Here is a 15,813-nt window from a genome sequence, read left to right as displayed (position 1 = left end):
CACACATGCACACACACTGTGATAAACACACACACACACATGCACACACACTGTGATAAACACACACACACATGCACACACACACACAAGCGTAGGTGAGTAGGACCCTTACAGTGCTTAGTACCAGGATCAGTGAGCCCTGCGCTCTCAGAAGACACCACGTGAAGGAAGGTGACCCTTCAAGTGTCCCTTCAGGCACCTAGGGTCCAAGGGCTGCCACTGCTGCTGGCACAGGTCCAGTGCTTTCGAGATAAGTGAATTTTCTGTTACTTCATCCCACTGCTGTGCCCAGGATGAGGTGGGGTGGGGCTTCAAACCATATTCTCCTGGGCTCCCTTAGCTCTTCACTCCCTTCTGCCAGGTGTAAGCCTGTCCCAGGAGGCCAGACCTAGCCAGGGTCAGTAGTGTGGGGGTTGTTTTGTGGGGCTGGACCCCATCAATCACTGGGGCAGGGCCTTGCTGACCTTCCCTAACTGATGAAACCATCCACTCAGACAGGTGTCTGGAATTCTGGATAACAGAAAAGGTGTGAGAGCCTTCCTTCCAACTCCCAGAATATCCCTGGAGTTCTTAATGCAAATCTCCCCTCTGCAAAAGCGCATACACTTAGGCCCAGGGGCCTGCCAGTGGGATGTGTCTGTGGTTTGATTTCACATGAGTATGTATGAATACACACACACACACACACACACACACACACACACACACACACACACACTCTCTCTCTCTCTCTCTCCACCTCATTCTGCAACCCCTGGATGGACACCATAGGAGCCAGAGAGCCACTCCCTCCTCAAGTAATCCTTTCATCCTTGGGTAAATCCCAGTAGTGAAAGCATTCCTCTCCATACTGGGCCAAAATTCACTTCCCTACCTCATTTCCCCCTTTTAACTCAGCAAGGATTTAGAAAGTGAAATAAGCATTAACTAAAGAAACACACACGACAAGACAACAAACACATGCCCTTCTTAGAACTCCTCCTGGTGCTGAGAGACGCAGGGTGGGCCTGTGGCCAGCTGCCCAGCTGAGGGCAGCCCACCCTTGCACAGGAGGGGCTGTGAGTGTGGACCCCTGATCCCATTGCTTACCCCAGACCAGCCCACTGGGAATTTTCTAGGGTCTAGCAGGTGCCCTTGGGGTCCTCAAGGTGCCAAGCCTATAACATTAGCTGGATTTTGGCCCCAGAGGGGATCTGTCCATGGGACTAGTTCAGGGTCATTTTGTAATCTTCAGGGGCCTTGCCTAGATTCTGTCCTGCTGTCCTGTGACCCTGGTGACATTCCGGGAAGGCTCAGGCCACGTGAGGGGAGGAACCACTGCCTGGAACTTTGATCAGCGCCAGGGCTGCTGGGTTCACACTGACCACAGACCACGCCAGGGGCTCTTCTGTGCCTGGGGAAGAGCCAGGATGGCCGGTCCCCCCACCGCCCATCAGCCCCTCATGGTAGGTCTCTTGGGGTCACTCCAGGGCTTGGGGGTCTGTGCGCACTGGGGAGTTGTCTGGCCTGGGGTTCGGGGCGGGGGATGGACTGGCCACTGCTCCCGGGTTTCAAAGCATGTCCCCAGTTCCAGGCAGGGTGCACCTTCTGTGTCTCCTTGTCCGGGCAGGAGAAGCCCCTCAGGTGCTCAGCCAGGTGGTACTGGATGGGGCAGGAGGTAGGTCGCAGTAGGGGGATTCTGAGATGAAGGCGACCTGGTCCCTGTGCTCAGAGAACTACGAGCGAACGGTGGGCAGAAGCAATGTGACCATATGCCTAGGTTTTCCTGGTTCCACCCTTATTTATGTCATCATCCTGGCGTGATTATCTAAAGCTCCCCTTTTATTTCTGGAAGTGTTCCGTATAGTGATAAAGTATAGTGACTCTAGGAATAAAACCTGTGTGTAGCTACCTTTTATTGAACATTTATTATCTGTGAGGCACTATGTTAAACACTTTATTATTTACCATTGAATTTAGTATATTTCTCATCCAATTGAGTGCTAATTTTAGCACTGAGGGTTGGGGTTATAACCATGCCCTGGGAAAAGGAGGCTTAGAAAGATGGAGTGATCTGCCCAATCCCACCCAGCCAGGAGGTGGTGTGTCAGAATTTGAACCCAGGGCCTAGCACTGACAGCCCCAATCCACAAAGCAAAATGAAAAGACCCTAGATACAGGCTCACGAGAGCCACCAACACGTTCGGATCAGTTCAGCACCCAGGGCCTGAGGCGCGCTCTGTGTCTCAACCCCTGGCCAGGTGTTTGGATACACAGTCAGGTAAGGGACGCCGTGGTCACAGGACCCCCACCCCCAAGGGCTCCTCCTAATCAGATGGTGCAATTGACTAGAAGGCCAAGCAGAAGGACCTATGAGTTTAACAGAAGATCAGACTTCCTGCTGGAGCCAAAGGAGGTGCAATCAGGGACGGCTTCCCAAGGGATGTGTGATTTGAACCAGTCTGGAGGGTAGGTAGAATGGGGACAGGCAGCAATAAAGTTAGGCACAGGCCTTTGAAAGTGGAGGGGACTGTGTCTGAGAGGGCTGGAGGTGGGGTCCACGGGGAGTTTTGAAGAAAGTACAGTATCCAGTTCACAATCTCCTCTTATTTCGGAATGTTAGTTATCTTCGAGCAGCGCTGCAGCCCATAGACAAGTTCCCTGGAGCCTCTGCAATGTAATTGCCAGGAAGGAAAGGAATCAAGTGCTTGGAACTGTGCTGTGTGTTTGACATGATTTTTTTAGAGTAACTGTCAACCTTATTACAACAGTAATACCTGTTTGTTAACTGAAAAATGAGTAACTATATGATTAAGCAAAAGGAACACATTAAAATCACCTGCAATGAATTCTATTCTTCAGAGGCAACCCCTGCAAATGTTTTGTGTATAATTTGAAGCTATCCGGGGGCCCATCTAAGGTTACTTCATTAACATCGACCTAGGCTTGAGTTGAAAGGGGTTTGTTATGAATAACAAAGATTTTCCTCCCTTAGCAACACCCGGTGACAGCCCAGCATATTCCTTTGGGGAGCTCTGTGCCAGCAACTAGGATGAAGACCAAACATGTGTTTCTTTTAGGGGCACACCTGAGGCATATGGACCTTCCCAGGCTAGGGGTCAAATCTGAACTGTAGCTGCCAGCCTACACCACAGCCACGGCCACACCGGATCTGAGCCACCTCTGTGACCTACACCACAACTCACAGCAATGCCAGATCCTTAACCCACTGACCGAGGCCAGGGATCAAACCTGTGTCCTCATGGATACTAGTCCGGTTCGTTACCACTGAGCTGTGATGGGAACTCCAAAACATACATTTCTTATTGTATCATAGTATCGAAAACCCATGGCCAGTTATCTCATTTAATTGCCACCATAACCCTAATGTGCTGGGATTGCAGGTGGGATTCTTATTATCATGATTGTTCTCAATTTACAAATGCAGAAACCGGGATTCCAAGGGGTTAACTCACTGCTTAGGACGCCCTGGGCATCAGGGTGGGGGGGGGGAGCCTGGCTGCAGAGGGGCCAAGGTGGGAGCCCAGCCTGGGTGCCACTGATTCAGCCACTCGGCTTAGTTCCCTGGTTGAGAAGAAAAGAGCCCGGCATCCTGGGGACAGGGGATCTGGACGCATCTTGGAAGCCCTTCTTCCTGCTTCCAGATGGACTGGAGCCCAGGGGACAAAATTTGGCCCTGCTGGTGAGATGGTCCCTGGTGTAGACACACCATGTCAAGAGGCAAGTGCCCTGGGGATTGGGGGCAGGGCTCTGAGCTCCCGCCACCCTCCGGGAGGAGTGAGGGTTGTCTCTGCGGCGGGTGACGGAGGGCTCGCGGTACACACTGAAATGTGCCGACCTAGAAGCAATTTGAGAAGAGGAAGGAGTCCGTTTGCAACCGGTCGCCTCCCCGTTTCCGCCCAAAGCCAAACTTCCTTGGCTTGCTGAAGGCATGGAACATTTCTGTGGGCATTTGCTGGTCTCTGCACTAATGCAGAGATGGTTTCTCAGATGACAAGTAGGAATCTTTTGGCTGTTGCCCTGTCTGGTGCCAGCCTCCGCAGTGCCGAGGCAGGGATGCTTCTCCAGCACCCCTAGCGACCTGTCCTTGAGGGTCCCCTGGTGACCTGCTCTGGAGGGTGGCTTGGCGAAGGGGCCCAAGTCCTGGGCATCCTGACCAGAGCCATCAGAATCTGAGCTCTGCTCAACCAAGGGCAAAACAATGACTCGTTTCCCCTGGCCATGAAGAAAGAACCAGAAAGGGCTGGAGAGAGGCATCTCACTGGCCTGTAAATGAAATGCGTAGATGATCTCATCAGTTTTTCCTTAGCTGACTCCTGTGCCTACTTCAGAACAGAGCTGGCACTGGCCTGGACTCTTGTGGCTGAGTGTGCTGTGTGTGCCCGGATCTGGGTTTGGAGCTTTTGAAGCATTTTCTCATTCAATCCTCAGAACCAGCCCATGGGGAAGGTAGTATTGAAGCTTGCTGTTTTGAAGATGAGGAAATTGAAGCATAGAGAGGTTAAATAATTCAGCCAAGGCCACACAGCTAGTAAGGGATGGAGACAAGACTTGAAATCACATGGTCTGACTTCAGAGCACAAAATTTTGGCCATTCTAGAGAGATGTGATTTATTATATATTTGTTTCTTTTTTAGGACCACACCTGAGGCATGTGGAGGTGCCCAGGCTAGGGGTTGAATCAGAGCTGCAGCTGCTGCAGCAACATCAAATCCAAGCTGTATCTGTGACCTACACCACAGCTCATAGCAACACCGGATCCTTAACCCACTGATGGAGGCCAAGGATCAAACCCAAGTCCTCATGGATACTCTCGGGTTCTTAACCTGCTGAGCCACAAAGAGCATTCCATAGAGTGGTGTGCGAATGAGTCTTGGGTTGGGAGTGGATCATTTGGAAATTATCGGGGTTCCACACCCTTACCCTGAGTATCTTCCTTTTTCCCCAGGAGACCGGGGCAAAAGGGGTCTTGCTCTGAATTTCAAAGGCACTGTTCTGGCCCTTCTCCCACTGCGACTACCCCCAAGGGATGAGAAGTCTGCAGGATCAAAGGGTCATGCCCATCTGGAGGCCGTGTCCCCATTTTAAACCATTCTCCAGGTCCCCAGGACCCAGGGCTTGTGTGGATTGACCCTCCCAGGTCCATCTTCCCTAGGCTGACCCTGTGACAGACGTGTATACCCTTTAGCTTGTGGGGTACTGGGGGGCAACTGTGGGGTCTCTACCTACAGTAGTGGAGAGAGTCTGGTGGGAAGAGAAGGGGACAGGCAGTACGCGAGGTCCCTTGTCTCCGTTCACCTTGGGTCCTGCAAATGCGAGGACAGGTCTGCCTGTTCCAGAAGCCTCCTGGCATCACTGTGAGCACTTTACTGAGCGCTCAGGCCATCAGGACTGACCTTGGCCCTGAACTTCTCAGCTGTGTGCCCTTGGACCCATTGCTCTGGGAGCCCCAGATTCCCAGCGCTGGGAATTTCTCAATTTGCTCTGAGGGTCAAGATGAAGGTGTGAGAACTTTAGAAGCCGGCAGGTGGGACTCGCTCCCTAGCTCAGCCCCCACATCAGAGAGGCGCCCCCGCCTTCCCACCCACCACTCCCTGGGCGTCGGCTGATTTGTCCCCACTTGCTTTTCTGGGCCACCAGATGAGTTTTGACTCAAGTCCTGAATACTCTCGTTATGCTCTTCATTGGAAAATTCTAAACATTATTTCCAAGTGACAGTGGCTTAAAGTGAGAGGCACAGCATGGGGGAGAGGACGCCTCCTCGGGTGGCTGGGCAGGTAAGGCACAGTCTCCCCACCAGCTTTTTCTTTCCGCTTTGTTCAGCTCTCCCAGCAGGAATGACTGGGGAAAGCAGAAAATCTGGATTCTAACCCAACCCCCTCTGTAAACACCGGGGGTCCTGGCCTTGCTCTCTCAGTGAGGCTGGCCAGATGGTCCCTAGGGCCCTCCTGCCCATTCTAGTGGGATTTCTTCCAGAAACTGCCTTTGAAAGCCGAGGACACTAGCAGGAAGGGGACTGGTACATTGATAACATTAGGACACATTACAAATAAGAATTGTTTCTCGGAGTTCCCTTCGTGGCGCAGTGGTTAACGAATCCCACTAGGAACCATGGGGTTGCGGGTTCGATCCCTGGCCTTGCTTAGTGGGTTAAGGATCCGGCGTTGCCGTGAGCTGTGGTGTAGGTTGCAGACATGGCTCGGATTCAGTGTTGCTGTGGCTCTGGTGTAGGCTGGTGGCTACAGCTCCGATTCGACCCCTAGCCTGGGAACCTCCATATGTCGCGAGAGTGGCCCAAGAAAATGGCAAAAAGACAAAAAAAAAAAAAAAAAAGAATTGTTTCTCTCCCTCTCTCTCTCTCTTTATTTATTTATTTATTTATTTTTTTATTTTGCTTTTTAGGGATGCACCTATGACATATGGAAGTTCCCGGGCAGGGGGTCAAATTGGAGCTGCAGCTGCCAGCCTACACCACAGCCACAGCAACACCAGATCTGAGCCACGTCTGCAAGCTACACCACAGCTCGAGGCAACACCAGATCCTTAATCTCCTGAAAGAGGCCAGGGATCAAAACCACATGCTCATGGATACTAGTCGGGTTTGTTACCACTGAGCCACAAAGGGAACTCCAAGAATTGCTTCCCTCTTGGAGTTCCCTGGTAGCCTAGCAGTTAAGGATTCAGCATAGTCACTGCTATGGCTCCAGTTTGATCCCAGGCCTGGGAATTTCCACATGCTGCAGGTGTGCCCCCCTCCCCAAGAAATTGCTCCCTTCTTACTCTCAGGGAGAGGAGGGCTCAAGCGTGCGCTCACACCTGGCTGTAGTCACTCACGTCAGCTCAGAACCGTTTCAGGGAAAGGCAGTTCTGCCTCTCCAGCTGCTCATCCCAGCTGTGGAGGGTTCAGTTCAACAAACTGTAGCCAAGCCCACCATGAGTCAGCACTGTGCGGGAGGCTGAGCCTAGAGAGGGCTACAGCCACCTCAAAAAAGGACAGCCATGAGAATCCATGATTTAGTGATGATGCTAGGTGCTGAGCTAGAGAAGCATACTGCCAGGTGCCTCCTTCCTGGGGTCAGGAAAGGCTTCAGTCAGGATCCTAGGGGCAGCCCAGGCAGCAGGTGTTGGGCAGACTATTCCTCATCCTTCTTCAGCCAGGACCTTCTGCTTCTTATCTGTATTCTGAGCATGTAATCTCAAGGGAAAAGTCTCACACTGAAGCTGAACGCTGTGATGCTGGTCTAGGGGTGGTAGGACCAGGAGGCTTGTCCCTTTCTCTCTTGAGTCCTTAGTGGTAGGCAGGTGCCATCACTGTTAGACCTCCTCAATCACCCTATAAAATCCATCTCCGGTGGCTTATCTATGCGGCCATCAGATGAGCCTCAAGGGAGGTATGCATTATCTCAGGAGGAAATTGTTCCTTCTCTATTGATTAGGCAGAAGTCCTAAGACAACTGAGAGTTATTGAGTGTCTGAATGGGAAGAGGGTATGGGGGGCTTTTGTAAGCTCGGAGTTTGCATGTGGAGCCCTTTGGCCCCAAACTGAGTCTTGCAATGGAGGAGGTAGCCAGCAGAGGGCAGCAGAGAGGCAGCCAGCAAAGGGTGCTTGGGGCCGATTCCCCAGCAGTTTCCGCAGATGGCAGGTACATGGAAAAAAATTATGATTACATCGCATGAGGATTTTTCTCTTTCTTTTAGTCTTTCCTTCTTTATTTCGGCCTTTCCTTATTCCTGTATGTCTTTCTAATTTATTTCAAGCTAAATGTATTCTATCTAAATGGCATTTTTCTCTTCCTAATTTTTTTTTTTTTTTTGTCTTTTTCTTTTTCTTGGGCCGCTCCCACGGCATATGGAGGTTCCCAGGCCAGGAGTCCAATCGGAGCTGTAGCCACCAGCCTACACCAGAGCCACAGCAACGCGGGATCCGAGCTGTGTCTGCAACCTACACCACAGCTCACGGCAACGCCGGATCCTTAACCCGCTGAGCAAGGGCAGGGACCAAACCCGCAACCTCATGGTTCCTAGTCGGATTCGTTAACTACTGCGCCATGACGGGAACTCCTCTTCCTAATTTTTGATACTCAAACAACCTTTCTGTTATGACGGCGGTTTGCAACCTCTAACAATAGTTAACATGGTTTATTCGTTGCTCAAACTATGTCAGACACTGTTCTAAAACCTTTACCTATATTTAGTCACTTAATTCTCACAATTACCCTAACATGGTAGCGCTATTATTATCCTCATTTTACAGATAAGGAAATTGAAGCACATGGCCAAAGGTCACAGAGCTAGAATGTGATGAAGCAGGGATTCCACCTTGAACTACTACAATGTAAATGATGATGTGGGTGAGAGCAGTAGTGACCTGAGGGGTGCAGACCCCCTAAGGGGGCAATTAAGCCCCCTGTTGTCTTTTCATATGGGAATATAAACCCAATGCCCCCAAATCATCCTGAAATCTCAAAACATTTAATATGACATTTCTCAATTCCTCCATGCTTGCTAATGGTTCATATACAAAAAAGACTCTGAGTGCTAATATGCTTGTAAGTTGCATCACCAATTCTTGTCCTGTGGATGGATGCTGGCATTTTTTTTAAAAATAGTATTTAGCGTGGAGTTCTCGTCATGGCACAGCAGAAATGAATCTGACTAGGAACCATGAGCACGTGGTTTCCACATCTGGCCTTGCTCAGTGGGTTAAGGATCTGGTGTTGCCGTGAGCTGTGGTATAGGTTGCAGACGAGGCTCGGGTCTGGCGCTGCTGTAGCTCTGATGAGACCCCTAGCTGGGAACCTCTGTATGCCACAGGTGCTGCCCTAAATAGCAAAAAAAATTATAATAATAATAATATTTAGTGAACTAAAAACCCAATCCCCTTTCCTTATTTAAAACAACCCCCCACACACAACAAAAAGCTATAAGTCTATGGAATCCCTGCCTCTGGGACCTTCCTGTACCACGTAATGTTGGAAAGTTCCGTGGGCTCCATGGTGGTGGCAGAGCTTTGGCAGCAGTATTGAGGAGAAGGCAGACACATTTCAAGATGAGAGCCTGTCTTATCCCTGCAGCTGCTCTCAGCCTCGGCGGTGCCAAAAGCAGATGGTAAGATCTCCTCATAGTTAGGCTCTGAAATGTGCTGAGATTTGGATGTTCAGGAAGAGTTATTCCAACTCAGGAATAATCTGTCCACATTTTACGTATTATCTTAAACATTCCATGGCAACTGTGGTCTCCTTTCACACTCTTCTTCCACATCTTTTAGTCTTATTCCCATCTCTTTCTCCGATCTGGAAAGAGCATGGCAAGTCCAGGAGACCAGAGTCTTGGTCCTGTCACTGGCCTGCAAGGTGGGTGTGGGCAGGTCACGTGACAGCCTGGCTGTCAGGAGGTCAGAACTCAGGTCACACTGACCTTGCAGGCTGATGAGAGGTGGTATGAAAACAGCTCTTAGCAACATAAACTGGCTTCCCGCCTCCTGGCTCATTGAACCGCCATGCTGGCCAGTCCATGCTGCCCTTGTTGAAGGTGCCCCTTCTGTGTTCTCTTCCCACTCGGATCTAGGAGATGCTGCGAGGTGCCTGGCTCTGCGGGGCCTGCCTCCTGCTCCTGGCCAGGCCCACCCAGCCCTGCCCCGTGGGGTGTGATTGCTTCATCCACGAGGTGTTCTGCTCCGAGGAGGAGCTGGCCGCCATCCCGCCGGACATCCCGCCACACGCCACAGACATCATCTTTGTGGAGACCTCGTTCACCACGGTGGGAGCCAGGGCCTTCAGTGGCAGCCCCAACCTGACCAAAGTGGTCTTCCTCAACACCCAGGTGTGCCACTTCGGGCCAGATGCCTTCGGGGGGCTGCCCAGGCTCCAGGACCTCGAGATCACCGGTGGTGCCTTCTCCAATCTCAGCTCCAACATCTTCTCCAACCTGGCTTCCCTCGTCAAGTTCACCCTCAACTTCAACAAGCTGGAAGCTCTGCCCGAGGGCCTCTTCGGGCACATGGATGCCCTGGAGTCCCTCCAGCTGCAGGGCAACCAGCTCCAGACCCTACCCAGGCATCTCTTCCAGCCTCTGAGACATCTGAAGACTCTCAACCTCGCTCAGAACCTCCTGGCCCAGCTGCCCGAGGAACTGTTCCACCCGCTTGGCAGCCTGGAAACCCTGAGGCTGAGCAACAATGTGCTGGCCAGCCTGCCCAAGGGGGTGTTCGGCAAGCTGAGTAGCTTGCAGGAACTCTTCCTGGATGGCAACTCCATCTCTGAGCTGCCCCCGGAAGTGTTCGCGCAGCTCCCCCACCTGGAGAAGCTGTGGCTGCAGCGCAATGCCATCCGGCAGCTGCCCCCGGCCATTTTCTCCTCCCTGGGCAACCTGACCTTCCTGAACTTGCAGGGAAATGCCTTGAAGATGCTGCCCACCGGCCTCTTCGCCCATTCCCCGGGCCTGATCAGCCTGTCCCTATCCCACAACCAGCTGGAGATGGTCCCCGAGGGAGCCTTCGCCAACCTGTCCAGCCTGGGTTCCCTCACACTGTCACACAACGCCCTCACCCATCTCCCCACTGGCGTCTTCAGGGGCCTCGACGGGCTGGTCAAGCTCTACCTGGGCTATAACAACCTGACGGCCCTGCACCCAGCCCTCTTCCAGAATCTGTCCAAGCTGGAGCTGCTCAGCCTCTCCAGGAACCTCCTGACCACACTGCCAGAGGGCATCTTCAACACCAACTACAACCTGTTCAACCTCGCCCTGCACGGCAACCCCTGGCAGTGCGACTGTCACCTAGCCTACCTCTTCAACTGGCTGCACCAGTTCAGTGACCGGCTCTTCAACATCCAGACCTACTGTGCGGGCCCTGCCTACCTGAAGGGCCAGGTGGTGCCCGCCCTGGTGGAGGAGCAGCTAGTCTGTCCTGTCACCCGGGACCACCTGGGCTTCCAGGCCCCGGGGCCGGAAGACAGGGAGCCAGGGGATGACTGGGATCTGGCGGCGGCGGATAGGGCAGCACGGAGCCGGTGCACCTACAGCAATCCCGAGGGCACCGTGGTGCTGGCTTGTGACGAGGCCAAATGTCGCTGGCTGAACGTCCAGCTGTCTTCCAGGCAGGCCTCAGGCTCCCCGGGACTGATGGTCAATGCCTGTCAGGAGTGGGACTTGAAGTCGAGTTGCGGCTCTGTGAGGGTAACTGTGTCAATTGAGGCTCGGGCAGGGGAGCCCTAGGCACAGAGCCTGTGCCACCAGAAGCCTGGGCAGACAGTCTCCGGGCCTCACCAGGCAGGAGATGGCAGAGGGAAGGCCGAAGCTCTGGTTCTTCAGGTGCAGGGGATGGAGTGCCATCTCTAAGGTGGAGCAGGTGGAGGCGGTCAGCTCCAGCACCCCGCGTCTCCGCCTCCTCCTCGTCCGTCATCACCCCATCTCTGAGTCTGAGACCCAACAGGCCTTCCTTAAACTTGGCAAAGCACCTGTTAAAGCCGTGTTGTGGTCCGGAGAATAAAATAACACCACTCCCTGGTGTTTTTTTTATTATTTAGTACCCACCGCAGTCTCCTCCTGACCCTGAGATGCTATGCCGCCAGTGCTCCAGTCCCGCAAAGCAGAGGCCACCCTTTTTCAATATGCAGTTCAAGAGCCACTGTCTGTTTCTATTGTTTTGTCTGGAAATATGTTTTTAAATGATACAGAGAAAAAAGAGAGATATGCTGGAAATAGAGGTGACCAGAAAGATAAGGGGCAGAGGTCTGACTTGGTGTTGAGGGGGTCTCAGGCTGTTAGCATCCACCTCCCGGGCATCTGGGAGAAATCAGGATTGCAGGGGCCTCGGGAGGGTGAAGGCAGTGGCATTGCCGGTTCAGCTGACAGGAGGGCTGCTCCCTGAGGGGAGGGGCTTGGGCTGGGACGGCCGCCCTTCAGCTCTAAGCGTCTGCCTCCCTGGGCTGCTCACTCACTGAAATGGTTCCCCCATGGTTCTCGGAACACCACCCTCTACCCCAAGCCCGGCCACTCTCTGTTTCCCCCAGCCACCTCCTCCTCACTGGTCCCCTCAGGGTTGGCATCTTTCAGGCTCCCTGGGGAATCACCACAGAGGCTCTTTGGGTTCAGATAACATCTCTACGCTGATGACCTTGAATTTCTATCTGGGGTTCAGGTTTTCAGCTGCACGATGAGATACCTGCCTGCTCAGTAGCCCAGGGTTCTATCATCACAGCCATGGACACATGTACTCCAGGCTCTGTCCCCAGCTCCTCCTGCATCCCAGCCCAGCAAGTCACCAAGCCCAGGAGCTAGGAGAGGTCTCCGGCCTCTTCTCCCTGTCGTCGTCATGGCCAACAAGCCATTGAGTGCTTCTCAGTCTTCCTCTGTCCATGTCCTGCTTCCCATTCCCAGCCCAGGGAATCTTTGTCTCCCTGGACTGACACATGGCCCAGCCCCCTTCCTGCTCTCCCTGGCTGCAGTGTGGACTGGCTTGGGTGAAGTGCTGGGGAGCAGGAGGGAGAGATAAATCAGGTGTTATAGCAGACTCTCCAGGGGCTCGTGGTCTGGTGGGGAGATCAGACCAGGGCTAGTGGGATGCAAACACAAGCAGGACGGGGTGGGTATGGGCAAGTGCTAGGGGGCTTGGGGGGGACCTGGGCCAGCTGGGGCCTCAGGAAGCTGTGTTTGATCCCTGGGCCTTGAGATTGTGCAAGAAGAGTGTGAGCCAAGAGATGGAGACAGCAAGCGGGGGAGGTCAAGGCCATGGCCTCTGGAGCAGGCTGCTCGTGGGAGAGGAGAGGAGGAGATAAATGAGGCTGCAAAGCCAGCTGGAGCCAGATCCTGAAGGGCCTCAAAGGACCTAGTGAGGAGTTTGCGTTTTCTTCTTTCTTTCTTTTTGGGTTGAACTCATGGCATATGGAAGTTCCTGGGCCACAGATCAAACCTGAGCCACAGCACCAACAATGCTGAACCTTTAACCACTGGGCCACCGGGGAACTCCCTATTTGCATTTTCATTAAGAATGCTGGGCTGTTACTGAAGGACTTTATGCAGAGGGGGATCATGCTTCTGCCTGTGAAATTTGAGAAGAGAAAGAGGTGGCGGGAACAGTGAGGACTCTGGCCTGGCTTGAGCTGAGAGCCATGGGAGCCAGGATGCCAAGGACACAATGAAAAATTGTCAGCAACTGAACGGCAAATAGTAAACAGATGAAAAGACTGAAATGAGAGGATTTCCCGTCATGGCTCAGTAGAAATGAATTTGACTAGCATCCATGAGGACACAGGTTCAATCCCTGCCCTTGCTCGGTGCATTAAGGATCCAGTGCTGCCTTGAGCTGTAGTGCAGGTTGCAGACATGGCTTGGATCCCACACTGCTGTGGCTATGGTGTAGGTTGGCAGCTACAGCTTTGATTGGACCCCTCGCCTGGGAACCTCCATAAGCCGAGGTGCGACCCTAAAAAGACAGAAAAGATTGAAATGTGAAACGCAAATTCAAACAATATAGGTGTCACTTGGACCTTATTAATGCCACAAAACAGAGAGCTGGATCATACCCAGTGTGGGCACAGGGGAGGCTCTGTGTATCACTGGCTGGTGCAGCCACTCCTCCGAGGACACTCCAGCAGGCCTGAGTCAAAGAAAGGGTTTGGTGAGGGGGTTAGGGGTCAGGTGGGTGGGGCTGGAAGATGGGGGAGAGGGAGAAACTTAGAAACTAAGGGTGCCTCCTAGTCGTTTCTCTGGGTGGCAAGGAGGACAGTGAAATCACTGACCAAGGGCAGGGGCAGTTTGACGGGGAGGGAGGAACAAGACGCCAGTTTTAGAAAAGGAAGTAGGAGTTCCCACTGTGGTACGATGTGATTGACAGCCTCTTGGGAGCACTGGGACACAGGTTTAATCCCCAGCCCAGCATCATAGGTTAAGGATCCAGCATTGCCCCAGCTGCAGCTTAGGTTGCAACTGCATCTTGGATCTGATTCCTGGCCCAGGAATTCCAAATGCTGCAGGATGGCCAAAAAAGAAAAAAAGAAAAAAGGAAGCACATCTTCTTCATGTCCAGTGATGCCCTTTTATTTTATTTATTTATTTATTTATTTTTTGTCTTTTTGCTATTTCTTTGGGCCGCTCCCGCGGCATATGGAGGTTCCCAGGCTAGGGGTTGAATCGGAGCTGTAGCCACCAGCCTACGCCAGAGCCACAGCAATGCAGGATCCGAGCCGCGTCTGCGACCTACACCACAGCTCATGGCAACGCCGGATCGTTAACCCACTGAGCAAGGGCAGGGACCGAACCCGAAACCTCATGGTTCCTAGTCGGATTCGTTAACCACTGCGCCACGACGGGAACTCCCAGTGATGCCCTTTTAAAAAGACATGCTTCCAGGAGTTCCCGTTGTGGCTCAGTGGTTAACGAATCCGACTAGGAACCATGAGGTTTTGGGTTCGGTCCCTGGCCTTGCTCAGTGGGTTAAGGATCCGGCGTTGCCGTGAGCTGTGATGTGGGTCGCAGATGAGGCTCAGATCTTGCGTTGTTGTGGCTCTGGCGTAGGCCAGTGACTACAGCTCCGATTAGACCCCTAGCCTGGGAACCTCCATATGCCGCAGGAGCGGCTCAAGAAAAGACAATAAATAAATAAATAAATAAATGTATGTAAAAAGACATGCTTCCTCAGGGTGAAACCAGTTACATTCTAAGTCGATTGAAGGTAGTTTGACAGATTTGCCAAAGGAACAGGCTCTTCCAAATTCATCTGGATCAGTTCCCAAAAACATCTTGTTTAAGATGAATCCTGAACAGGTTGGGGGAACATTGCCTCCCCAGAAGGAAGGAGGCCCTGAGTACCCAAGGGTCCTGTAATGCCGACCCCTAAGGCTTATGCTTTCATTGCCCAGGCCCGAGGCTGGGCTGTGCTGGCTGCTGGCTCCCAGCTGGTTGTGACACCCACTTTCTGGAGAAAGTGTTGTCATGTCCACTGCTTAAGAGGTGCTTCCCAAGTCTCCATCAAATGAATGCCTGTCCGAGCTACAGCTTGTAGTCCAAATAATCCTCCTGTCTTCTACCAGGGATAAAGGAACAAGATAATTGAGCAGACATTTCTCTTAATCATATCCCCCCTCCCCGTAATACAATTCTTTAAGTTAAAATATAATAATTTTTCTCTGCTGAATCGTCCTGGGGAAAGAGCTCTGCATCCTCTGGGCAAGCTGCCTGCCAGCCCTTTCATTTTGGGTGGATTTTTTTTTTTTTTTTTTTTTTTTTGCTTTTTAGGGATGCACCTGAGACATATGGAGGTTCCCAGGCTTGAGGTCGAATTGGAGTTGTAGCTGCTGGCCTACACCACAGCCACAGCAACGCAGGATCTGAGCCGTGTCTGCGACCTACACCATAGGTCATGGCAACGCCAGATCCTTAACCCAGTGAGGCCAGGGATCGAACCTGAGTCCTCATGGAAGGTAATCGGATTTGCTTCCACTGAGTCATGACAGGACTCCCCAACTTGCTGGCCCTTTCAAATTGGTTAGGCGAGACCACAGTCTCTGTGCTCCTGGGGTAGGGGTGCCAGGTTTACAAACGAGCACACATATGTCTCATGAGACATACTTCTAGTAAAAAATATGTAGTTTATCGGAAATCCAAATTTACCTGGGTGTTGTACCTGGCGACCCAACCACCTGATGAAAGTAGGGAAACAAGGGGGGTGGAGCTAGGGGCTGGGGGTTCTCTTCAGGAGGCCAGGCCCCAGCCTGAGGTAGTGCAAGTCCTGACCCCTGAGGGCCGCAAGGGGGCGCTGAGCATCCCCCACCCCCACCCCCAGACTGAGGTTAGCAGACAGTGGCAGCTCTGGGT

At 52.5% G+C, this 15,813-nt stretch overlaps 1 protein-coding gene across 1 annotated transcript; it reads left to right on the top strand.

Annotated features, from left to right (window-relative positions):
• CPN2 (carboxypeptidase N subunit 2) lies at nt 1,319-11,532 on the top strand. Its single transcript, XM_013982302.2, has 2 exons — nt 1,319-1,445; nt 9,568-11,532. Exons 1-2 carry the CDS (start codon nt 1,410-1,412, stop codon nt 11,212-11,214), a joined length of 1,683 nt encoding a protein of 560 aa, XP_013837756.2. The 5' UTR covers nt 1,319-1,409; the 3' UTR covers nt 11,215-11,532.

Source organism: Sus scrofa, chromosome 13, assembly GCF_000003025.6.
Source record: "Sus scrofa isolate TJ Tabasco breed Duroc chromosome 13, Sscrofa11.1, whole genome shotgun sequence".
Classification (NCBI taxonomy): Eukaryota; Metazoa; Chordata; class Mammalia; order Artiodactyla; family Suidae; genus Sus; species Sus scrofa.
Note: the sequence above shows the minus strand (reverse complement) of the source record. Positions and strands in the feature narration are given on the sequence as shown.

Excerpts from the sequence above, each read along its gene's own strand:
- CPN2 (XM_013982302.2), top strand. The coding sequence starts at position 1,410 with ATGGCCGGTCCCCCCACCGCCCATCAGCCCCTCATG. Across the intron at positions 1,446-9,567 it reads CCGCCCATCAGCCCCTCATG|GAGATGCTGCGAGGTGCCTG; the intron begins GTAGGTCTCTTG and ends ACTCGGATCTAG.